At 44.7% G+C, this 25,257-nt stretch overlaps 1 protein-coding gene across 1 annotated transcript; it reads left to right on the plus strand.

The window, feature by feature from the left end:
* Positions 1-11,958: 11,958 nt before the first annotated feature.
* Positions 11,959-22,030, plus strand: RNF135 (ring finger protein 135). Its single transcript, XM_044745443.2, has 5 exons — positions 11,959-12,604; positions 16,408-16,551; positions 19,060-19,222; positions 19,867-19,956; positions 20,946-22,030. The coding sequence occupies exons 1-5, from the start codon at positions 12,248-12,250 to the stop codon at positions 21,473-21,475; spliced, it is 1,284 nt and encodes a 427-aa protein (XP_044601378.1). The 5' UTR covers positions 11,959-12,247; the 3' UTR covers positions 21,476-22,030.
* Positions 22,031-25,257: the final 3,227 nt, after the last annotated feature.

A 25,257-nucleotide genomic window follows, 5' to 3' on the forward strand; every position in this document is an offset into this window, starting at 1 on the left:
AGAAATAGACAACCATGGATCAAAAGAGAAACCACATGGGAAATTAAAAAGACTTTGGATAATAATAAAAGTGCAACATATCAACATTGAAATGATGCAGCTAAAGCAGTAATGAAAGGGAAAGGCGTAAGAATGAATGCCCCACAGCTGTACTGCCCAACATGGTAACCACCTCCGACATGCTGCCATGGAGCATTGAAATGTGATTAATGCAGATGAAGAACTGAATTTTTTTATTTTACTTAATTTTGAATAATTTAAATTTAAAATAAAAAAGCTGAAGTAGTGTAAAACATTCTTCCTTCAAACACAACTTAGTTATTTTGGTAAGATTATATTTCATTTCAGCCATTACATTGCATAAGATGTTTATTTAAGTTGTGGGAAAAAAATTTTTAATGATGAGGAAAAGACTAAAAACTAAATCTTAAAGATCTTCAATTAAGCTGCCAAACCATTGTCTATAGAGTCCAAGATCTTTGTAATAATGTCAAAGATCAGTTGATTAAATTTGAAACAATGCAGGCACTTTTCTTTAGCTTTAGGTGAGTTGTATGATACAAGACCAAGAAGGCATAATCTGAGTAGGTTTTGTTTCAAAGGACTTTTAAATTTATGAGGAAGTGTCAATTTGCTACCTAAAAAAATCAAACTCATGGTGCACATATTTTTGAATCTGTTAAAGAAGAATTTCAGGTAGATATGGAAAACTTAATTTCTATTGTGACAAATGTTCTTTAGCGGTCAGAGGTCAAAAATTTGAATATGTTGAAATTTTAAAATAAGAGACTGACGGGCCAGTCCTGGTAGCCTGGTGTCTAAGTTCGGAGGGCTCTGCTTTGGCAGCCCGGGTCTGGTTCCTGGGCATGGGCCTACACCATTCGCTGTCAGTCGCCATCCTGTGGCAGTGGCTCACACACAAAAAGACGAAGATTGTCTGCAGATGTTAGCTCAGGGTAAATTTTCCTCAGCAAAAAACTAAAATAAAATGGGGCTGGCCCAGTGGCATGGCGGTTAAGTTTGCACATTCTGCTTTGGTGGCTGGAAGTTCACCGGTTCAGATCCCAGGTGCGGACATGGCACCGCTTGGTGAGCCATGCTGTGGTAGGCGTCCCACATATAAAGTAGAGGAAGATGGGCATGGATGTTAGCTCAGGGCCAGTCTTCCTCAGCAAAAAGAGGAGGATTGGCAGCAGATGTTAGCTCAGAGCTAATCTTCCTCAAAAAAAAATAAATAAATAAAATAAAATAAGAGACTGACAACTGTCTTATTGCTTTGTTCTGTCATATGATATGGAGTGAAAACATTTGTGTTTGGTTTTCTGAAACTGACTCTACAACGTGTCATGAATATACTTGTTAAAACTTTTCAGCATGTACCTGCAAACACTATGAATCATTGCCAGTTTATGGAACTGTTGAAAGAGACAGAAGATAATTTAGTGATCTCATGTTTTTTAACAATGCTTTTGGTTGTGTTTTGGACAAGTTTTGCAATTATTTATTGCACTGTTTTTCAATGCAAGATTTTCTTGAAACTGAAGGAATGCTTGTAAAATATTCAATCATCAAAGACATAAGGCAGTGGGATTATGTTTTCTCACTGATGTCACACTGCATATGGATTAGCTAATTTTGAAGCTCTAAGGAAAGGAAAAGCTAATTTGTGACCTAGCTAGACAGTTACAAGAATTTACATTGAAACTAAAACACTTAATAATACAAATCAATAATAATTTTACACATTTTTCTAACATGAATCAATATGCAGAAGATTTTAATTATAATTAATAGGGATATGTAAATTGGCCACAAAAACTGCAAGAAAAATTTGAATAACACATTATTGATATTGAAGTTGCTTTTAAATTTACACACTTATCCCTTTGAAATGATACTGAGTTCACACTAGAGTTAGGGAATTGATTCAACTTGGACAGGCACCATTTCCATGGTGGAATATACCTTTTATCGTTATATAATGGCCATCTTTGTCTCTCGTTATACTTTTTTATCTTGAAGTCTGCTTTGTCTGATATAAGTTGTGGCTACACTCACTTTCTTTTGCTTGCCATTTGCTTGGAGTGTCATCTTCCATCCCTTCACTCTGAGCCTGTTTGTCTTCAGAGCTGAGGTGTGTTTCCTGGAGGCAGCATATTGTTGGGTCTTGTTTTTTTGTTTTTGTTTTTGTTTTGAGGAAGATTAGCCCTGAGCTAACTGCTGCCAATCCTCCTCTTTTTGCTGAGGAAGACTGGCCCTGAGCTAACATCCATGCCCATCTTCGTCTACTTTATATGTGGGACGCCCACCACAGCATGGCTTTAGCCAAGCGGTGCCATGTCCACACCTGGGATCCGAACCAGCGAACCCCAGGCCACTGAGAAGTCGAATGTGTGCACTTAACCACTGCGCCACCTGGCTGGCCCCAAGGGGTCTTGTTTTTTAATCCATCCAACCACTCTGTGTCTTTAGATTGGAGAATTCAATCCATTTCCCTTTAGAGTGATTATTGATATATGAGGGCTTAGTACTGCCGTTTTATCTTTTGTTTCCCAGTTGTTCTATATTTCCATTGTTCCTTTTCCCTTGTATTTCTGCCTGCCATTCCAGTTTGGTGGTGTTCTGTGATTTTTCGTTTGGTGTTTACCATGAGGTTTGTACAAAAGATCTCACAGATGAGATAGTCCATTTTCTGATCGCCTCTTATCTCCATTAGCCTGTGCAAGTTCCATCGCTTTCCTCTTCCCCTTCTGTGTTTTTGTTGTTACAAATTATTCTTTTTCGTGTTGTGAGTCTGTGACCAAATTGAAGTGGTTATAGTTATTTTTGATGCTTTCTTTCCCATTTTCCTCTATTCTATAACTGTTTGCTTATCTCTCCTAATAGAGAGCTGCAATTTTCTGATTTTATCTGTTTATCTCCTTGCTCAGAGCTTGGAAGCCTTTGCCTTTTTGTTTCTGGAGAGCTGTCCTCCTGTTCCTCCGCGTCACTCTAGTTCTTCCTGGTGTTTGCTGAGTTGATCCTCTACTGACACGTTTGCAGTAGTAACCACCTTTTTTATGTGGGTACAGCTTTGGTTACTTTGGTTCTGAGCTGCTTCTGGCTGTGTTTGAGAGCCTGCACTTTCCATCCTCCACTGCCTCTGCTGGAGGCGCTGTCAGTGCCCTCCTTGTGCCACTTGTGCCTCTGAGGTTGCTGGTGCCTTGCTGCTCTTATTGTTGCTGCAGTCTCACGTGTTGCTGCTGGGGTCCCCAGGCCGTCAGCACTTCTGCTGGGGGTGGGTGGTGTTCCTCCGCTTGCTCTCCGTGGGCTTTCTACGGGCTCGGGTGCTGCATCCCTGTGCACCACCTGTGCTGCTGCTCCACGGTTATCTGCGGGTGCTGGCAGCACTCCTGCCCAGGGTGCTGGGTTCACAGGCGTCGCTGTTGCTGTCAGGGGCCTGGGTTATTGTATGCAGCCCCCCTGCTGATGGGGGGGGGGAGTTTGGGGGTGCCACGACTAGGGGCTGGGTCTTAGGTTTTGCTGTGGTTCCTGAAGATTCAGGTTACAGGTGCCACCTGCCACTGCTGGGGGAGGAGTAAGGGCTAAGCCGCAAGTGTTTTTGCTGGCCTTGCAGTCTCTGGCCACCAGCGCCCACTGGTGTGCTTTTTGAGACCTCAAATCAGGGCACCCAGCTCCTGCCAGTAAAATCCGCATTATTGTTGCTGTCCCCACTGCTGGAGAGATCAGCGCCACTGCCAGAGAAGGAGGAGGAAGCTCGGTCACCAGCACCGCTCTGTGTTCTGAAGCCTCAGGACATGTGTGTCACCTGCCACCACTGAGCGCCGGCAGGGGCTGCAGCCTCTGGTTGTTGACGCTGGCGCACGCGCTGATGACCTGCTCTGAAACCTGGGAACAAGGGACCCGCCCCTGCCAGGGAAATTCACACCTTGGATGTAGTCCCTGCTGCTGGAAAGACCGGCGCCACTGCCAGGGGCAGGAGTGGGGGTGGGGGTGGGGTGTTGGGGACAGGACAGGCGGCGGCGGGCGTGGGGTGGGGGTGCGGAGCGGCCGACGACTAGAGGCACAGTTTTCAAACTGATAGGCTTTTGTTTCGAAGTTAAGTCAATTTTCCCACAAAGATGAAAGAGTCTGTCAACGTAGATGTGAACACTAAAGGAAGATGACGATGGGCCAGCCCAGCTGCGTAGTGGTTCAGTTTGCCCTCTGCTTCGGCAGCTTGGCATCCCAGGCCTGGATCTGCACACCACCCATCAAGCCATGCTTTGAAGGGCCCACATATAAAATAGAGCAAGATTGGCAACAGGTTGGCTCAGGGCCAATCTTCCTCACCAAAAATAAATAAAGGAAGATGATGTTTTGACAGTTGATCCAACTATCAGAAAACTTTTAAGCATATTTGGAACAACTTGGATATATGAACCTACTTTTTCGACTGTAAAATTTTATGAAATCTAATTGCAGATCAAGTATTTCCAATGAAAATTTAGCATCCAAATTGAAATTTGCTGTAAGTGTAAAATATACACTGGATTTCAAAGACTTACTACAAAATATTAATGTAGATATCTCATTAAAATATTTTATATTGATTGCATTTGAAATGATAATATTTGGATATATTGGTTAAATAAAATATATTGTTAACATTAATTTTATCTCTTTCTTTTTACTTTTTAAAATACAGGTACTGAAAATTTTATATGGTGCACATAACATTTTTATAGCTCAGCATTTGACTTAAGGTTCCACCTTAAGAAGCTAGAAAAACAAGAGCAAAGTAAATCCAACATGAGTAGAAGGAAAGAAAGAATAAAGCAGAAATCAATGAAACAGAAAGCAGACAAATAATAGAGAAAATGACCAAAGCCAGAAATTGTTTTCTTTTTTTCCCTAAAGATTGGCATCTGAGCTAACAACAGTGGCCTATCTGTTTTTTTCTCCTATGTCTCCCCCAATGCCCCCTGGTACATAGTTGCATATCCTAGCTGCAGGTCCTTCTAGTTGTGGCATGTGGGATGCCACCTCAACGTGGCCTGACGAGCGGTGCCATGTCCGTGCCCAGGATCCGAACTGGCGGAACCCTGGGCTGCCGCAGCAGCGCACAAACTTAACCACTGGCCACGGGGCTGGCCCCTAGAAATGCTTTTTTTAAACACCAATAAAAATGAGAAACCCTTAGCTAGATTGATCAAAAACAAGAGAAAGAATGAGAGAGAGAGATGGAGACAGGGAGAGAAAGTGCAGCATTACAGATGAGATTGAAGAGTCGGGCAGCCGATCAGGCAGGGCTTTATAAACCATTTTAAGGTAGTTCTACTAATAACGCTGAAGGCATTAAGCAGGGGAGTCACATGATCAGATTTGAATTTTAGAAAAGCAGTGCAGCGATGTAGAGTATGGGTAGGAAACAGAGAGACCAAGGGGGAGGCATTTCAGTAAATCATGAACACCACACATAGTGATGTGTAATCATGGACCTGTGTCCACGGGATGCCAGCTCTCCTTCCCCACCTCTTCTTACCTAAACATCCTTCTCCTATGTAGAAAAGAAAGGCATATTTCTCACCCATCCCAAATCTTACTGAAGTGTATTGCTCCTAGGCATAAACATCATTGGGATGCCAAATAAAGAAATGCTTTGAAATACAAGTGACAATTAAGGCTTCTTAACCTTTTATTTTTCACACTATTAAAGGGTAAAATTGACTTTTCCCTTTGTTGTACGGTTCTATAAATTTTAATATGTATATGCCTTCATGTAACTACCATCACAGAGTAAAGAATGGTTACATCTTTACTCAAAAACTCCCTTGCCCTATCTCTCTATAGCCACACTCTTCCCCTGCCCCCGACAGCTAATGACCTGTTCTTCATCAATACAGATTTATATTTTTCAGAATGCCATATAAATATATAATGGAATCACTCTTTTGAGACTGGCTTCTTTCACTCAATACAATGTCTTTGAGATTCATCCTAGACATTGCATGTGTCAATTGTTCTTTCCTTTTTATTGCTGAGTAGTAGTCTATTGTATGAATGTACCAGTTTGTTTATCCAATGAAATCGTATTCAGCAACAAAAAGGAACAAATTATTGATATATGCAACAATATCCAGGAGTGGGATTGCTGTGCCATATGAGAGGTGTATGTTTTAACTTTATAACAACCAACCAAATGTTCACCAGAGTGGCTGTCCCATTTCACGTTTCCACTAGCAATGTATGAGAGTTCCAGTTACTGTGCATCTTCACCAGCACTTGGTATTGTCAGTATTTTTAATTTTAACTGTTCTAATAGGAGTGTAGTGGTATCTCCTGTGGTTTTCCTTTGCATTTCCCTAGTGATGATGTAGAACATTTTTTCACACGCTTATTTGCCAACTCTCTATCTTCTTTGAGGAAATGACTGTTTGAGTCCATTGCTCATTTTTTAATTTGGTGGTTTGTTTTCTTATTGTTGAGTTTTGAGAGTTCTTTATGCATTCTGGATACTACTCCTTCGACAGATAATGGGATTTGCAAATATTTTCCTCCAATCTGTAGCTTTTTCATTCTATTTTTTTTTTTTTTGAGGAAGATTAGCCCTGAGCTAACTGCTGCCAATCCTCCTCTTTTTGCTGAGGAAGACTGGCCCTGAGCTAACATCCATGCCCATCTTCCTCTATTTTTATTTATGGGACACCTACCACAGCATGGCTTTTGCCAAAAAGTGCCATGTCCACACCCGGGATCCGAACCGGCGAACCCTGGGCCACTGAGAAGTGGAACAGGAGAACTGAACTGCTGCGCCACCGGGCTGGCCCCTCATTCTCTTAACAGTGCCAGTGAAATCTTCTCTGATCAAGGCATTGAGGTCAGAGTTCATAACTTCCTTGGTCTCATGCAGATTTTTGTTGGCAACAAAGTTTGGCATTAAAAATGGGGTATTTTGGCTTATGTTTGAACGTTCTGAGTTCATATATTATAAAATGGAGTGAAAGTAAGGATGACGTACATATAACGACCTCTTCCTTCCCCTGACAAAATATGCTTTGTTCTTGAAGGAGTCCAGGAAGAGCGAAGCAAATCAAACACTGGCAGAACATGTTAACAGAGTTGTACCTTATTTCATCCAGCCCGCAAATTCAAGGACCTTGTCCTTTCTCATCTAACTTAACATTAGAACCCAATGTCACAGGGATGTGTAGCAACACATTTATTTGAATTTAACAGTGATAGACTCTCTGACAGGAAATGAGTATGATTCGACTGACTGGTCTGACAACGAGAACTGGCCTTGCCCATTAGGTTATGTGGCAAATATATTGCATAAATTGAGCTAAATCTGCAGCTCCAAACTGTTTTTTTTTTTTTTAGGAAGATTAGCCCTGAGCTAACATCCGCTTCCAATCTTCCTCTTTTTGGTGAGGAAGATTGGCCCTGAGCTAACGTCCATGCCCATCTTCCTCTACTTTATATGTGGGACGCCTGCCACAGCATGGCTTGATGAGTGGTGCATAGGTTTATGCTGGGGATCCAAACCGGCAAACCCCATGCCACCGAAGTGGAGCGCATGAACTTAACCGCTATGTCACCGGGCCAACCCCTGCAGCTCCAAACTTTTGAAGAAAATATATTTCAAACATATAAAATAAAAGTACTCTTCCAAAAAAATTAGATTGACAAAGGTATCTTGAAATGAACAATATTCTACTATTCCTAGCCCTTTCTGAATCTATCAGGTTAAATAAAGTGCCTCTAATTGATAGTAATATGATAAACTTTGGTAAGTTCTGTTTAGCATACTTCCTAGGAAATGAGGAAGTGAATACTTCTAATAAGTTTTGCAACGTAGGTAATTTCAAATTCTTTTCTTTCAGCAAAAATTAAAAGAAAATCTAATCAAATTGTCGGCTGAGAGGTTATTAAAAATAATTTCTGAGGCCAGCCTGTTGGCGCAGCGGTTAAGTGCACACATTCCACTTCCATGGCCCAGGGTTCGCCGGTTCGGATCCCGGATGCAGACATGGCACCACTTGGCAAGCCATGCTGTGGCAGGTGTCCCACATATAAAGTAGAGGAAGATGGGCATGGCTGTTAGCTCAGGGCCAGTCTTCCCCAGCGAAAAGAGGAGGATTGGCAGCAGATGTTAGCTCAGGGCTAACTCCCCGTAAAAAAAAAGAAAAATCTCTGATGACAGATCACTTCGTGATTTTTTTTGCATATGTCTCAGAAAGTGTTCAACAAAATGTGTGACGTTGTCATCTATTTATGTGAACAAGCTTTCTTAGCACTAACACTTATAAAAACAAAAAAATAGGGGGACTGTCCCCATGGCCGAGTGGTTAAGTTTGAGCACTCCACTTTGGCAGTCCAGGGTTTCAGCAGTTCAGATCCTGGGCGCAGACATGGCACCACTCATCAGGTCACGCTGAGGCAGCGTCCCATATAGTATAACCAGAGGCACTCACATCTAGAATACACCACTATGTACGGGGCGGGTGCGGGGGGGGGGTTGGTGGGGAGGGATGCTTTGTGGAGAAGAAGAAGAAGAAGAAAAAAAAAAGACTGGCAACGAATGTTAGCGCAGGTGCCAATCTTAAAAAAAAAAGGAATAGAATTTATTGCTTAACCTTGTTTAATTCTAGTATTAAATAATGTTCATCACTCACTTAATAGCAAAAAACCCCAAATAATCCAATTTTTAAAAGGGCAGAAGACCCGCATAGACACTTTCCAAAGAAGACATACAAATGATCAACATGAAAAGATGCTCAACATCACTAGTCATCAGGGAAACCCATATCAAAACTGCAATGAGATATCACCTCGCACCTGTCAGAATGGCTATCATCAAAACGAGGAGATAAGCGTTGGTGAGGATGTAGAGAAAAGGGAACCCTTGTGCACTGTTGGTGGGAATATAAATTGGTATAGCCACTATGGAAAACAGTATTGAGGTGCCTCAAAAAACTAAAAATAGAGCTACCATATGATCCAGCTATCCCACTTCTGGGTACATATCTGAAGGAAATGAAATCACTATCTCTAAGAGATATCTCCACCCTATGTTCATTGCAGCATTATTCACAATAGCCAAGACATGGAAACAACCTAAGTGTCCATCGGCAGATGAATGGATAAGGAAAAGGTGGTGTATATACAACGGAATATTATTCAGCCATAAGAGGGAGAAATCTTGCCTTTTGTGACAACACAGATGGGCCTTGAGGGTATTACGCTAAGTGTAATAAGTCAGACAGAGAAAGACTTTTGAGTGTGATCTCACTTACACATGGAATCTAAAAAGGCTGAACTCAGAAATACAGAATAAAATGGGGGTTGCCAGGAGCTGGGGAGTGAGGGAAATGTGGACATGTTGGTCAAAGGTTACAAACTTCCAGTTATAAGATGAACAAGTTCTTGGGATTTAATGTACAATGTGGGGACTATAGTGAACAATACTTTACTGCATAGCAGGACTTTATTGCATACTTGAAAGTTGCTAAGAGTATGACTCAAATGTTCTTACCACACACACACAAATGGTAGTTACGTGAGGTGATGGAGGCGTTAACTAACCTCACTGTGGTCATCAGTTTGCAATATACACATGTGTCACATCATCACATCGTACACCTTAAACATACACAATGTCTTATGTCAATTAAGTCTCAATAAAGCTGGAGCAAAACAAAGTAATGTTCATCCACAGATAAATGCATTTTTAAAAGAAACCAGCCCATCCATCTCATTAAGAGCTGTAAGTCCAATAAAATTTGTACTTTTTGTTTAAAATTATTTATATAAATTTACAATATGTTTTGTTTTGATTGATGGTTAATAATTGTAACGATAAATCAGTCCAGAAGAAAACAATTAACAAGAGCCTTTTTGTCATAGGAAGTAAAAAAGATCTGAAAATTTAATATATATATTTTTTTTGTTGCAGGGAATTATTACAAAGTGATAAAAGTGATTTTGTTGGTCTTAGTGCCATCAAGTCAGTCCCAACTCCTAGCAACCCTGTGTACCCCACAAGGAAACCCTGCCTGGCCTTTTTCTCATTTTCTCCTGCCCGCCATTTTCTCATCTGCCAGGAGCTGTACCTACCAGCGCTCTGCTGCTGCTATTCGTAGGGTTTTCATGGCCAATTTTTTTGGAAGTGGGTGGCCAGTTCCTTATTCCTAATCTGTCTTAGCTGCTGAAACCTGTCCCACATGGGTGACCCTGCTGGTATTGGCCCAGCTTTAGCTTTAGCATTCAGCATCACAGCAACATGCAGCCGCCACCGTCTGACAACTGACAGATGAGTCGTGTGGTTCCCTGACCAGGGACGAACCCGGGTCGTGGCAGTGAGAGCACTGAATCTTAACATCCTAATCTGGGGATCACAAAGTGATAAAAGACTTTCATGCATAAAATATATTACCTTAGAATACAGTTCTGTGGAGAGAGTGGAATGGAAATAAACACAAGTTCAAGAACAGGAAAGAATGATAAAGTTTCTGATGTAAATGAAGAACTCGCTCATATATTTTTACAGCTAGGGCTGACTACGCCCATCCCTCCCCTCTTTCTTGTAAATACTGCATGTTTTTGCATAAAACTTTTAGGAGATGTACAAGAAAAAATGTTTGAAGAGCACTGGTTAATCCATTCTTCCAAGAAACTTGGGTGTGCAGTGGAAGAGAAGGAGAGACAGCCAGAAGGACGCTTATATCAAAGGAGATTTTATTCTTTAAGATGGAATATTTGAGCATGCGTGTTTGGTATCACGCCTATTTTTCAGAAGGGAGGTGCAGAGAAGCTATGCGTTTACTTGAGATGAGGAGACTCTGGAACAAAATCCAGGTAATACCTCAGTGAGGATAAGTGAAGTTATGCTGCAGCAACAAACAGCCACTAAATCTCAGTAAGCTTAACATAGCTCATTTGTTTTCCTCCTTTACCACACGTCCTAGTGTGGGTCTGCAGGGCGGCTGCTCATCTCAGCCACCCAGAGACCCAGGCCACCAGATGATGGCTTCATCTCCATAGTCAGGGAAGCTGGCAGAAACGGATACAATGACTTACCAGCTTTTCAAGCTGGTGGGAAGTTAGTAAGTATTACTTTTGTGTGTTTCAAGTCGATCAGAGAAGGGCCAATCCTACCAGGTGCCTCATAAGAAAAAGAGGTGGAACCTTGGATGAGCAGCACTAATGACTACTACCTGTCATTTCCAGTATTGGAAATAGCCACACATTTGTATTATCCGGTACCTACTTTGAGCCCAGGCAAGACGGGGTAAAATAAAACATTGTTAGTTCAATTCAACAGATCAGAGAGATATGGGTTCTGGTCTCTGCCACTTAGTTATTGCTATGCAAGCCTGGAAGTTCCTTTGCCTCTTTGGGTCTTTGGGGAGGATGTGATGCTTTTCTAGCTCTTACGTTTTCTGGTTGTAACGCGCTTAGGAGTGGATTAAGAGGAGAGGAGAAGAAAACAAGCCCAACCAGGGCCAGCAGTGCTACCTCAAGACGCCAGTCTTTCTAGTATTTTTGTCCCGATGCCTATTAGGTAACTGTGCTCTCAGCCAGCAGAGAGCAGTAAGGAGACAGGCGCACAACTCTGCATTGTAAAACCGCTTTTAAACGTCTAGGGGTCACTCGACTTTGGCTGCGCGTTAGAATCATCTGGGGGGAAGTTTTTAAAAACACGCCTGCCGGGCTCCACCCCAGACAATGAAGTCAGAATCTCTGGGAGTGGAGCTCCAACGTCGGTATCTTTGAAGCGCTTCCAGCTACGTGCACCGGATAGTTCTTAACCCCTTACTTCTTGTTGGAGGGGCTGGATGATCCCTAGGGGGCGCATTCTCACAAGAGTTCTTGAATCGAAATCCTCTCTGTTTTTTTCTCCCGAGATTTGTCGGGGTTGCATTTTAATAGGGGAGGGAGGGGCATTAAGCTAAAGCATCTTTGGGACGTCAGCGGGTTCCTAGCGCTTGGGGCGAGGTGACTTCCCAGCGCAGGAGACAGACTGAGGGTCAGCTCGGTCCCCAGGGCGCCGCGGGCTGGGCGGTGGATGCTCTCAATTGGCTTTCAGCAAGACTGGAGAAAGGAAAACGGTGGACCCACGCAGGGAGAGGAAGAGGCAGCTAAGGAGGAGGGGAGAGGAAGAGCGAGGGAGGAGCCGGAGGAGACGTAGCCCTGGCGGGCGGGCGGTTCCTGGCGTGGCCCTGACTTCCGCGCCCCAGAGCCGGTGGGGGGCGGGCTGCTCACCATGGCGGCTCGGGACACCGGCACGGCCATCCCCGTGTGGCTGGCCGAGGACGACCTGGGCTGCGTCATCTGTCACGAGCTGCTCACCTGGCCCGTCACGCTGCCCTGCGGCCACAGCTTCTGCCGCCACTGCCTGACGCGCGCGCTGGGCGAGGGGCGCGAGAGGCGCCACTGGTCCTGCCCCACCTGCCGCGAGAGCGCCGCGCAGCAGCCGCAGCTGCGGAAGAACACGCTGCTGCAGGACCTGGCCGACAAGTACCGGGAGGCCGCGCGCGAGCTGGAGGCCGGCCCGGGCCGCACCCCGAGCCCAGCCCCCCGCCCCGCGCCCGGGCCCCCGCGCCGCGCCGCGCCGCCGCCGGTAGGGACGCCGGACCCGCCGCTGCCCTGCGCCCCATCCCCCCGGGGCCCTTCCTCCCTTCCCTGTCCTTTCCACTCTTCCAGGACTTCTTTCCGTCTCAAAGTAGAACCCGCTGTTTGGAAAGTTCAGAAAAGGATGAAGAAGCAGAAAAAAAAAATCCACATCTGCTGAAATCCTTTCAACCTCGCTGCTGTACACCTTGGCTTATTTCCACGTCCTTCCAGTCTTTCCGAAGTCTGTCTCTATGAAAATTTTTTTATTATGGTAAAATATATGACAAAATTCGCTATTTTAACCATTTTAGGTGTACAATTCAGTAGCATTAGTTATAATTACAGTGTTGTGCTCCCATCACCACTATTTCCAAAACTTTTGCGTCACCACAAACAGAAACTGTACCCATTAAGCAATAGCTTTTCATTTCTCTTCCCTCCTGTCCCTGGTAACCTCTAATCGATTTTCTGTCTCTATGAATTTGCCTAGATATTTCATATAAGTGGAATCATGCAATGTTTGTCCTTTTATGTCTGGCTGCTTTCACTTGCCATGTTGGCAGGGTTCATTCATGTTGTAGCATGTATCCGAACGTCGTTCATTTTTGTGGCTAAATAGTATTCCCTCGTATGTATGTACCACATTTTTCTTTTTAATGCTTACATTAATGGACGTTTGGATTGTTTCCACCTTTTGGTAATGTTGCGGTGAACATTGGTAAGTATCTGAGTCCCTATTTTCTGTTATTTTGTAAATACCTAGGAGTGGACTTGCTGGGTCATATGGTAATTCTTTATTTAATTTATTGAGGAACTGCCAAACTGTATTCCATGGCAGCTACACTATTTTATATTCCCATCAACAAAGTGGGAGGGTTCCAATTGTCCCCAGCCTTGGCTTCCACCACAATCTTTTGCCCTGGAGGTAGGCAAGTTTAATTCACTTGCAGCACTTCCCAGCATGTCCACCACCTTTCTGGCCCGAGCTTCGAGCTAGGTGGAAAAAGATGAGGACCCTGTGTCATTCCTTCAGGCAGCCCAGCCGGGTTAGAACAGGCATACACAACAAATGTGAATAAGATGCTCTGCTCCTTCTGGAACCGGAACCGGTCGCACACTGGGAATCTTCAAGACCTTACTGAGGCAGGGAGGGAGTGGGGCAAGGGCAAGTAAAAACACCACAAAGCTTTCCTAGGCCAAGTTGCTGTTTTTTCACTCAGTGTTTTCCGGAGTTCTGACGAAGTTGGTCCTGTCAGTCTCTGCTTGTTTTGTGATGGTTGGGGGTTGGGGGTGGGGGGAGGATTGGAGCTGCCCGCTGCACCCTTCTGCTGTTCCCTGCAGTCTTTTTAAACAGAGTCGAGGTCGTGTTGTATAGCCAGGTTATGTCTTCTTCTTCTTCTTTCCAGTTAGTTAATAGACTTTATATTTTAGAGTAGTTCTAGGTTTAGAGAAAATTGAGCAGATAGTACAGAAAGGCCCCAGATACCCCTCACAGTTTCCCCTGTTGTTAACATCTTGCATTAGTGTGGTACATTTGTTATAGTTGATTAACCAATATTGATACATGATTACTAACTGAAATCCATAGTTTACATTGGGGTCCACTCTTTGTGTTGTATGGTTCTATGGGTTTTGACAGATGCATGAGGTCATGTATCTACAGTTACACTATCCTACAGTTACACTGCCCTGAAAATCCCCTGTGCTCCACCTATTTATACCCCTCCAACCCCTGGTAACCACTCATCTTTTTTTCTTTTCTTTTTTTTTTTTTTTGAGGAAGGTTAGCCCTGAGCTAACTGCTGCCAATCCTCCTCTTTTTGCTGAGGAAGACTAGCCCTGAGCTAACATCCAGGCCCATCTTCCTCTACTTTATATGTGGGACGCCTACCACAGCATGGCTTTTGCCAAGCAGTGCCATGTCCACACCCGGGATCTGAACGGGTGAACTGTGGACCACCGAGAAGCAGGACGTGCGCACTTAACCGCTGCACCTCTGGGCCAGCCCCCCCTCATCTTTCTAATATCTCTATAGTTTTGCCTTTTCTACAATGTCATATAGTTGGAACCATACAGTATCTAGCATTTTCAGACTGGCTTCTTTCAGTAAACAAAATTAAGGTTTTTGGCTTGATAGCTCATTTCTTTTTTATTGCTGAGTAATATTCCATTGCAGATGTACCACAGTTTACCCATTCACCTTTTGATGGACGTATTGATTGCTTCTATTTCTTTGTAATTATGGATAAAGCTGTTCTCTTCTTTTTGATTATAAATACAGCATTATGTCTCAGGTCCTCAAAACTCGTTGTTAACATAGTTTATACTGTAGTGACTGAATATACTTTTGAAAGGCTTTCAAATTAAGATGATTGTCTTTGGATAGTAGGATAGTGGATGATTGAAGACATTTCTTCTGTCTCATTCTCTGCATTTTTTTTTTAAAGATTTTATTTTTTCCTTTTTCTCCCCAAAGCCCCCCGGTACACAGTTGTATATTCTTCATTGTGGATCCTTCTAGTTGTGGCATGTGGGACGCTGCCTCAGCGTGGTTTGATGAGCAGTGCCATGTCCGTGCCCAGGATTCGAACCAACGAAACACTGGGCCACCTGCAGCGGAGCGCGCGAACTTAACCACTCGGCCATGGGGCCAGCCCCTCTGCATTTTTTAAATTCACCACAATAAGTGTGCATTTGTTTTATGGGTAGAAAAAGCAATGCGCTTATTTTTAACAGTTTTTCATTTGCTCGGGTACTTGGGTAAGGGCTCCATTCCAGAGTTCCAGCTGCCTGAAAATTCAGGAGTGGAGCCTGGACATTTAAGAGCAAACAGTGTTACTGGTAGTCAGCCACCTCGCTCTCTACAATAGCCTGATTATGGCTTCCAAAACACATGCTATTTTGAGGGACATCAGGGCTTATTAAAGATGTAGAAGGTCCTGGGTCCATTCCAGTTTTTGAAGTTCCAGCATAATTTAAAAAATGAAAAATGTCAATACAAAGTTATACAAACTCTGGTTTATTTAGACTCGGATAAAGAACATCTTGTATTTCTGTGGCTCCACATAGGACCCCTTTTGGGGGTAGTGCAGTGTTCTCCATTTGAGGCCTGGGCCCAGCCTGCCTCTGAGGAGTGTCACCAGGTCTTGAGGTAATTGCTAGAATATGTTGGCTGCAAAACCTGCTCCCACTCCCAACCAGGCAGTTGAGCAGATTAAGCTCTTGAAGTGGAATTGTTTAGTGCTGTCATCTAAATAGTTCTTTAAATGGGAAGGATGTACAAAAAGAGCTTACATCTATATGTCATTTTAAAGTCTCCAAGATCCTTTTGCAGTGAACAGTTTGATTCTTGTCACTGTTGAAGAGGAGAAGGGGCGATGGTCGCTTTCATTTTTGAAAGGAGTGGTGAGGACACAGGATGAATCAGAGGTGCGAGTGGAGCTTAAACCTGAGCCAAATGCCTTCTACTGCACCCCTCACCTTATCATCCACCACCTACCACGCCAAGTCTCCAGGCTCTCACCCTGTTTCCTCTCTGACTTCCCCTGTTCAAAATGACCCCTAGGATTCCCTTAACGCTTCACTCCCACCTCACCCCCCTTCCTATGGATGAATTCTGGTTCCCTGTTATGGCCACTGGACGATCGGTAGGGGGAAATGGGTGTGCAAAAGGTCTGGGGAGTCTATCTCCTCGTGCTCTGGACATTTTTGTCATTTCCTTGTCTGATTCCTTTATCCAGTGTTTATGGCTCCCTCCGTTTAAACCTTGTTCCTGGGTCCAGCCTTTTGTTCTGCTTTGCTCTTTTAAAGGCGGCAGCAAAGAAGAGCATCACAGAAGTTGGTCCGGAGCTGGTAGATCTGGTGGAACAGCTTATAGACATTGTCAAGAACCTTCAGAGTCAGAGACACCTCCCAGAGTCTGGACGAGACAATGAACTGAGCAGCCTGGGCACGGTAGGCTCAGCTGGGAGAGGAAAGGATGTGTTGGGGGCCAGGCTAGGGACAGCTTCCAATTGGAGCAACAGGAATATGTTTGCAATTGAAGGATGCAGTAGTTCTTAACCTTTTACCATCCTCTTTACTACCAAACGTGGATGATTGGAAGTTTGGAATGCTTGAAGTGACGTAGGGAACTTCAAGTGGGCTAGATTCCTTCCTTATCACTCCACCTAACCAGCTCTAAGGTCACCAATGACCTCTGTGCAAATCCTGCAGACATTCTAGTCCTCATCTTCCTTGGCCTTTCAGCAGCTTTTGACACAGCTGACCAAACCTTCATTCTTGAAGCTTTCTTTTCCCGTAACTTCTGGGACAGGAATCTTCCAAGCTTCCCCTGTTTCTCTCTGGCTGCTCCTTCTCAGTCTGTTTTCAGGCTCACTCCTCAGCAATGAAATGCTGGAATTCCTCACAGCTGAGTTGTAGGTCTCTTTCTCTTCTCCGCTACGTGGTCTTCCCAAAACCCATGGCTTTAATTCCCACTTTTCTGCACAAACTTAGCTCCAGCCTGGACCCTTCTCTGAGCTCTAGTCCAGTGTCTTCCTTCTCATCTTTTCTTCGTGGTGTCTCAAAGGCACATCACACTTAAAATGTCCTAAACACTTCCTCCTCTGGGGTTCTCCATTGCAGTGACTAGCCCTATTACCCTTCCAAGTGCACAAGCCAGAAAGCTGGGAATCATGTATCTCTCCTCTCACCAGCTTAAACACCTCTTGAATCAATTTAATATTTTTGAGCTCCTTTGAGACTTCTCTAATCCAAGTCTGTGATCATTTCTTGCCGGGATTGCCACAATAGCCTCCTAATTGCTCTACTCTGTTCCCTCTAGTCTGCTTTCCTCGTGGTCATCCAAGTGATGCTCCCAAATGCAAATCTGATCACATAACTCCTCTGCTGAAAACAGTCCAAGGATGTCTGTGTGGGTAGGATTAAGACCCAAATCCTCACAGAACCCACAGGGCCCCGTAGGATCCCATCCCTGTCTGCCTCCCCTGGCTCACTTCACCCAGCTCCCCCTGGCTCTTCAAGCTCCAGCCACACTGGCCCCCTCCACCCCTCAGGGGGTCATGCTTCTTCCCATCACAGGGTGCACTCCATGGGATGTTCCTCCTTCCCCCTGTCACCTAGGTAACGCCTGCTCATCCTTCATACCCCAGCTAGAGCATCACTTCCTCGGGGAAATCTTCACTGATTTCCTTGAACAAGTCAAATCCCCCTTTAGAGGCTCTTGTGATTTCATGTACCTTGCATTTGTAGCTGTTGTCACAGTTGCAACTTGATAATGATGCCATAATTTATTAATGTCTTTCCTCCCTCTGCTCTTACACTGGACTCTAAGCTTCATGAGGCTAGAGACCTTGATGGCTTTTGTTCTTTTGTTTACCCTTGATCCCCAGGCCTAGCACAGTGCTTGACACGTAGTAAATGCCCAAGAAGTACCCACTGAATGAGTGAATAAGTGCATCCTCAGGGATGCAATGAGTTGGGATGGAAAGTCTGAGAGTCTGACTTTCAGTACTGCTGTTGCGACTCACTAGTATTATGACCTTGGGCGGGTCCTTTCATCTTTCTGAGTCTCAGGTTTCTATCTGTAAAATAGGAATCCTGTTATGTGGCCTGCTGCCTCACTGGTTTGATGTGGGATTAGAAGAGATCTTACATAAAAAAGTGCTTGAGCGATGTGAAAATGTAGGATGATAAAATTAACTATGGCAATTGAGTTAACCTCCCTGAACTTTCACCTCTTTTGTAAAATGGGGACAATAAAGCTACTTCGGGAGCTTGGCATGCAAAGTAGAGGTGAGCAGTAGAAAGTACTCAATAAGTGGTGCCTACTACCATTAGGATTGGTGAAAAGAATGGGGAATGGACTGTGCAAAGTAGGGAAGGAAAGTCAGGTGCTGAAGGTGGGAATGTGGTGAGCAGAGGAGAGGTTGTGTTGGGGAATAATAGGGCCTGAGGTTAAAGAAAATCAGGGAGCATGTGTTGGAGGCCTCAGATGCAGGCAACATGTTTACGCTGGCTCTTGAGAAGAGACGTGATATAATGATAGCAGTTCAGGGAAGATAATTCTGGCCTCTGCGGCTTATCTCAGTGACTATCTGTATTATTTATTTTATAAAGCCCCTATAAGATGGGCCTAAAAATTTTAAACGTTTTTTTGGTATTATCTAGAAATCCATATTTATTGTACAAAATACTAGAAAATACATAGCACTAAAAAAAACAAATGAACATCACTCATAATCCCATCAGCCAGAAATAACCACTCTTTAATATTTTTGCTGTCCCATGTATTATTGTAGATTGTTTTCAAGGCCTATATTTTGAGGGCCTTATTATGTTTTTAAAAACTTGTCAGGAGGTAAGTAGAAAACTACAGATAGACGGCAGAACTGGAACATACTATCTAATACACTCCTTAGGAGACTTTTGTTTGTTTATTTTTTTATGATTTGTCAATAGGCTTTTTCTGGTGGGATGGACCTTTCCTTGGCTTCTCCAAAGGTGGTAACTTCCAACACACCTGAGAGAAAAGTGAGCGACATTCTGCATGACCTAGAAGAAATCCTGGGAAAATTACGAGAAAACTTCACGTGGAAAGAGGCCCTTGACTCACAAACACGGGGTGAGTTGATTTTATTTGGTGGAGGAGATTAAATATGGAAGTTGGGGGAAAATGACAAAGTGTTTCGCGGCTTTGTTTTGGGAGACAGGACCCCAGAGCCCAGCTGCGTTACCACTGTGGTGTTGTAAATATGGAAGGAGTGGGCTGAGGTGTTTTGGGGCTGGATACATTTTCGGACGTGACTGGAGGAGTGATGTATCACAGGCCCTTAATAGAAGGAAACTTATTTTCTAAGGCCTGTAACTCCAGTACCTAGACCGATGTTGCTAACTTACCACTCATCTGTGTTAGCTACCTGAGGAGGAAACCAATTAGAACTGTATTAGTTAATTTGTTCAATAAATGTGCATCAAACACTTCCTGTGTACCTGGCACTGGACTAGAGCCTTAGAACATGGAGATGAACAAGGTCTCTGCCAGCAAGGAGCTTAGAGCTTAGTGAGGGGACAGTAGAAAAGTCCTCAGTGAGAACATGAGTCTGGACTGACCTGAGCTGGGTGGACTGTCTGGTCAAGTCCTGACGCTAAAAAATGTGCTGCTATGAGGAAGACAAGTCGGGAGCTCTGATCATGATGTTTGGATACCTGCTATTTGCCTTTTTTTGATGGGACTCTCTCCTCCTCCCAATTTTTCTGGTTCCTTAGTGGAAGTCCTGGAAGCTCCATCTTCCTCTTCATGCCCACTGCCTGACCAGAGCCGCCCTACGCCCAAGAGGGCCTCCAGGTTTGCTCAGTGTAAGTACGTGGTCTGCTTAAAACTTGGGTTTGGCCTGCTGCAGGGAGGAGCTCCGAGAGCATCCTGTGTTCTTCTCCCTGCCGCCAGGCCTACTCCTTAGCTCACTACCCCCAGACGAGGTCCTTCCACATGGGGAGCTGATGACAAAACCAAAGGGGATTGAAGACTCCCAAATTCCAGGCTCAGCCAGACCCAGAGCACTCAGAGTCCAAGCAATGTTGGGGCATCTGTGCTGGGGCCTCCACGCACAGCCAACTGCCTGTTCCCCAGCCCATTTAGATACTATCATTGTCTCAGTCTGGAGTAGTCCTTGAGAGCATGCATCCTGGAGCCAGCCTGCTTGGGTCTGACTCCGAGCTCCTCTACTCACTAGCTGTGTGGTCTTGGACAAGTCATGTAACCTCTTAGAGCCTCAGTTCCCTCATCTGTCAGTTGGAGATAACAATAGTACTTCTTCCTTCGTGGGACTGTCATGAGGGTTAAATGAATGAGTGTGTGTCAGTGTGTGCCTAGAGTAGTAATGCTATGAGTGTTAGCAAGTATTTACTCACTTAATAGGAAACATATGAAATACACAAAATGAATAAGACATGGTCCTCAAACAGAAGCCTATGGATAACTGGAGTGATATAAACAACCGTGGTCATAAATCACTGTACTACATGTAGAAGATGGTGAGTATCATTAGAGAACAGGTCAAGCACTAGGGGTGTTGAGAAAAGGAAGAGGTGACTTTTTGCTGGGTGGGATGCAGAGAGGGCTTCCTGAAAGAGGGCTAATGAGTAAATAGAAATTAAGGTGGGAAAGGGATATTGTTAATAGAAGATCAGGAACAGGTACAGAAAACTGCAAGTTGATGTACCAATCTCATTGGCAGTACCAGTAAAACTTTATCACACCCAAAAATACAAAGGTGCTTTCTGCTCTCTGAGGACCTTTTAACATGGACCATCAGAGCTGGAGGGTCATGTTCTTCTTTTCTCCCCAGGGGCCATCAGTCCAACCTTTGACCTCAGGAGCCTCTCCTGTAGCCTGGGGGTGTCCCAGGATTGCCGGACGGTGACTGTATCTCATGACTCACAGTCCTATCCCTGGAGTCATGAGAGGTTTGCGACCTGCCAAGTTTTATGTTCCCAAGCCTTCTCTTCTGGGCATCAGTACTGGGAAGTGGACACTCAGCAGTGCAGCCACTGGGCAGTTGGGGTGGCTTCCTGGGGCATGAGCCGTGACCACATCCTGGGAAGGACCAAGGACTCCTGGTGTGTCGAGTGGAAGGGGACTAGCCAGCTCTCTGTGTGGCACATGGTCAAGGAAACTGTCCTCGGCTCAGACAGACCTAAGGTGGTGGGCATCTGGCTGGACCTTGAGGAGGGGAAGCTTGCCTTTTATTCAGTGGCTACTCAGGAGCAACTTCTGTATGAGTGCTCGATCTCTGCCTCCTCTCCTCTGCACCCTGCCTTCTGGCTGTATGGCTTACATCCCGGAAACTCTCTGACTATAAGGCAAGTAAAGGTATAAAAGGTTCCTTGAATGTTAAAACACGGTGTTTCCCTGGTCTCTTTGCCTTCAAGCAGAGACTTGACTTAAGAATCCCACTTCGGAAGTTAATAAAGGGTTAACTCAGCAGACTTGGGATGTTCAAACTCTGCACATTCCAAAGAAAAGACAGGCCCATGACTGGCTCCTGGGAGATAACTTTGAAGCCCTTGGAATATCCTGCCCGATAAGGTCTTTGTTTACTAGGCGGCCTTGGGCCACACGGTATCAGCTTGACCTCTAGAGGGGCTGGAGACTAAGGTCAGCCCTGTGGGCAGTGAGCCTGCCTACATGCTGGACTCCCAGTAAAAGCCCTGGGCACCAAGGCTTGGGTGAGCTGCCCTCGCTGGCACCATGTGAGTGGTCACACATCGTTGCAGGGAGAACTAAGCATTGTTCCCATGACTCCACTGGGAGAGGATAACTGGTGCATCCTGGCCCCTGCCCCATGTGCCTTTTTCTATTGTTGATATTACTCTGTATCCTTTCACTGTAATAAACTGTAACCATAAATACAACAGCTTTGTTGAGTTCTGAGTCCTTCTGGTGACTGAATCACTGAACCCAAGAGTGGTTTTAGGGACCCCCAAACACAAGGGGCATGTTATCAATCACTGTGTGATATTACTGCAAACTTAGTGGTTTCAAACAGCGCATTTGTTATTGCACAGTTTCTGTGGGCCGGGAGTCAGGGCACAGCTTAGCTGAGGCTTCTGCTTCAGAGTCTCACAAGCTGCAATCAAAGTGTGAGCTGGGGCCCTGGTGTCACCTGAGGCTCGACTGGGGAAGGATCTGCTTCCAAACTCACATGCTTGTTGGCAGCATTCACTTCCTCGTGAATGAATGTCAGACTGAGGGCCTCAGTTTCTTGCTGGCTATCACCTGGGGGCCACCCTCAGTTCCTTACCCCATGGGCCTCTGCAACATAGCTGCTTACCTCCTCAAAGCCAACAAGGGAGAGAAAGTCTCCTAGCTAGATGGACATTAAATCTTATATAATGTAATTGCAAAAGCATATCATCACATACATCCCCTCACTTTTGCCTTATTCTATTGGTTAGCAGGAAGTCCCAGGTCCTGCTCACATTCCGGGGGTGGGGATGACTCAAGGGCAGGAATACCAGGTGGTGGGGGCTCATGGGGGTCACCTTACAGTCTGGTCGGCACGGGGCATCATTTCATACTTGATTTCCCCTATTTTAAAAAACCATTTATTATATAGCAGAACAGATACCGAAAACTACACAAAACACATATGGAGTGTAAGGAATTATTATAAGGTAAACACCCTTGTAACTATCCTTCAGGTCAAGAAGTAAAACTTTGCTACCCACCCCAGAAGCTCTTTCACATGCCCCATCCCGATCACAAAACCCTCCCTCCACCTGAAAGGATTCCTGACTTTTATAGTAATCACTTCCTCGCATTTCTTTAGAGTTTTAGCACCCAAATATGCACCCCTAGGCACAAGAGTTTTGTCTTGCCCATTAAAAAAACCCTGGTATGTCTTTTTCTTGGGGCCGACCCTGTGGCATAGTGGTTAAGTTCGTGCACTGCGCTTCAGTGGCTCAGGGTTTGCAGGTTCAGATCCTGGGTGTGGACCTACACACTGCTCATCCAGCCATGCTGTAGCAGCGTCCCACATACAAAATAGAGGAAGATTGACACAGATGTTAGCTCAGGGACGATCTTTCTCACCAAAAACAACAAAACCCTAGTATGCCTTTTTCTTAACAGCTTTGTTGAGATATAATTTACATAGTATAAAATTTACCTATTTCAAGTATACAAATAAATTTTTAAGTATATTTACAGTATATTATAATCTAATTTTAGAACGTTTTTATCACTCCCAGAAAGAACCCTCATACTGTTAGCAGTTGATATGTCTTTTAAGTTTCCTGATCGACATGCCTCTCCCTCCTCTTCTTTTCCTTGCAATTCATCTGTAGGACCCCAGGCTGGGTTACACCTATTTTGAAGATGTGAAAGTTCAACTCTGTTGAACTGGATCAAGCAGAAAGCCTTGCCACACACACCACCAGGCAACCTTTGCTAGTGCATTTAACCTCTCTGCCTCTCTTTTCCCTGTAAAAGGGAAATAATTATGCTTTGCCCCTCCTTGCCTTCCTCAAAGGGTTGCTGAAAGAATTAAATAAAGTAACACATGAGGAAACTGGAAAAATGCCAGGGTGTTTAAAACCCCAGCAACAATGGCAGAACAATATTTTAATGTGCACCTTGGCCTCTAACCTCTTGAGATTCATACCTAATTTCCATACATAGCCTTGAAAACAGAGGCAAGCAGAATTCTGCACGATCCACTAATTTGCTCTCTGAGTCTCACGACCACCCTGTGTGATGGGTATTAACACACAAAGAAGTGGAGGCCTGGACAGGGTTAGCAGTTTGTCCAGGGTCAGTCAGCTGGGGTGGCAGAGCTGGGAGCAGGCCCAGTCTTCACGCTCGGTCTCTAACCTTAATACCCTCTGATAAGGACTGTCCTGAGACTAGGACCTGGCCTTCCACCTTGATCGGACACAGCTAGCCGTAAAGCCATGTTGTGCTCTTTTTCTGGTTGGTGGTGTTGGCGATCCTCGGTGAGTATAGTGGCCTTGGGTTGTCTAAGCAAGGACAGTCCTCCTCTCTTTGTGCCAGATGACCATTAAAAGTCTCTCCGTTCTCACCTTCTGCATTTTGAAGCTCCTATCTTCTCACCTAAGCTTTTATCTTGATCTTTGCCTTTTAAAAGTGCCCCGAGTTTAGAGGCCAGAGTTTTAGCCTCTTAAGGTCCTTTGGTTAAATACCATCCTTTCAGGTGGTTTGGATAATGGGGCCTCTGTGAGAATGGAGTTTATCAGCTGGTCACAAGATTCCCCCAAACTGGAGCCAAAGCACAAGAATCAGGAAGGTAAACAATGAAGGTTATCACTTTTGGCTTCTTTGCTTTTGTCTCGAGTTTTCTGTCAGCATATCCCTTTCAGTCCACTGTGGCAAATGGCACGCTTCCCTTGAACTAAACAAAATCCTCCAGAGGAGAAGAATTGAAGCTGAAATGCCAGTGGATGAAGGACGTCTCTCTCGGGTCTGCACTGTATGGAGAAGGAAATCATCCACCCACCGATCGAGCCGGAAAGTCTTCCCCTGGGGAGCAAAGGCTCATGGGAAGAGCACCAGGGACTCCTTGGGCAGCTTCTCATCCTAGCTGGAGATGTTTCTCTCAAAAACTTGTGTTTTCTTGTAGGCCTTGTCTCTGTTAAGTGCTTTTTTTCTGGGAGTCAGGGAGAAGGGAGTAGCGTTGTCAGTGAGGAAGGCTAACTCTGTATCTCTCTCCCTCGCTCTTCTCCTCCATCTCACACACTCGCCCGCTGGTGAGGCAGCTACTGGAAGGCATTGTGGGCCCATTATTGGGGTCCAGGACTTTGGGATCCTAGAATAACCACCTACTAAGCAGGAAGTCACCACCTTCTTAGGCTCACGGCAACCTCTAATGCGTTTACGTCTATCAGTCCCTTCCTTCTCCTCCCTCAAGCACATTTTTTCTGGAAAAGTTTAATTTGAAGACTTTACTTCCCAGCTGATTGTAGAAACAAACCACAAAATGAAACAATGCTGCTCTCTGAGGAGACTTCTCAGGCCCTCTTGCTCTGGTCGAAGGGGAAGTTCCTTCCCCAGGGGCACTTGGGGCTTTTGACAGAAAAGGGAGAATCTTCCTTGGTATATGCTCGGCTCCATCATCCCTGACTCCTGCCCGAGCCCTCAGC

The sequence above is a fragment of the Equus asinus genome, chromosome 13 (assembly GCF_041296235.1).
Source record: "Equus asinus isolate D_3611 breed Donkey chromosome 13, EquAss-T2T_v2, whole genome shotgun sequence".
Lineage (NCBI taxonomy): Eukaryota > Metazoa > Chordata > Mammalia > Perissodactyla > Equidae > Equus > Equus asinus.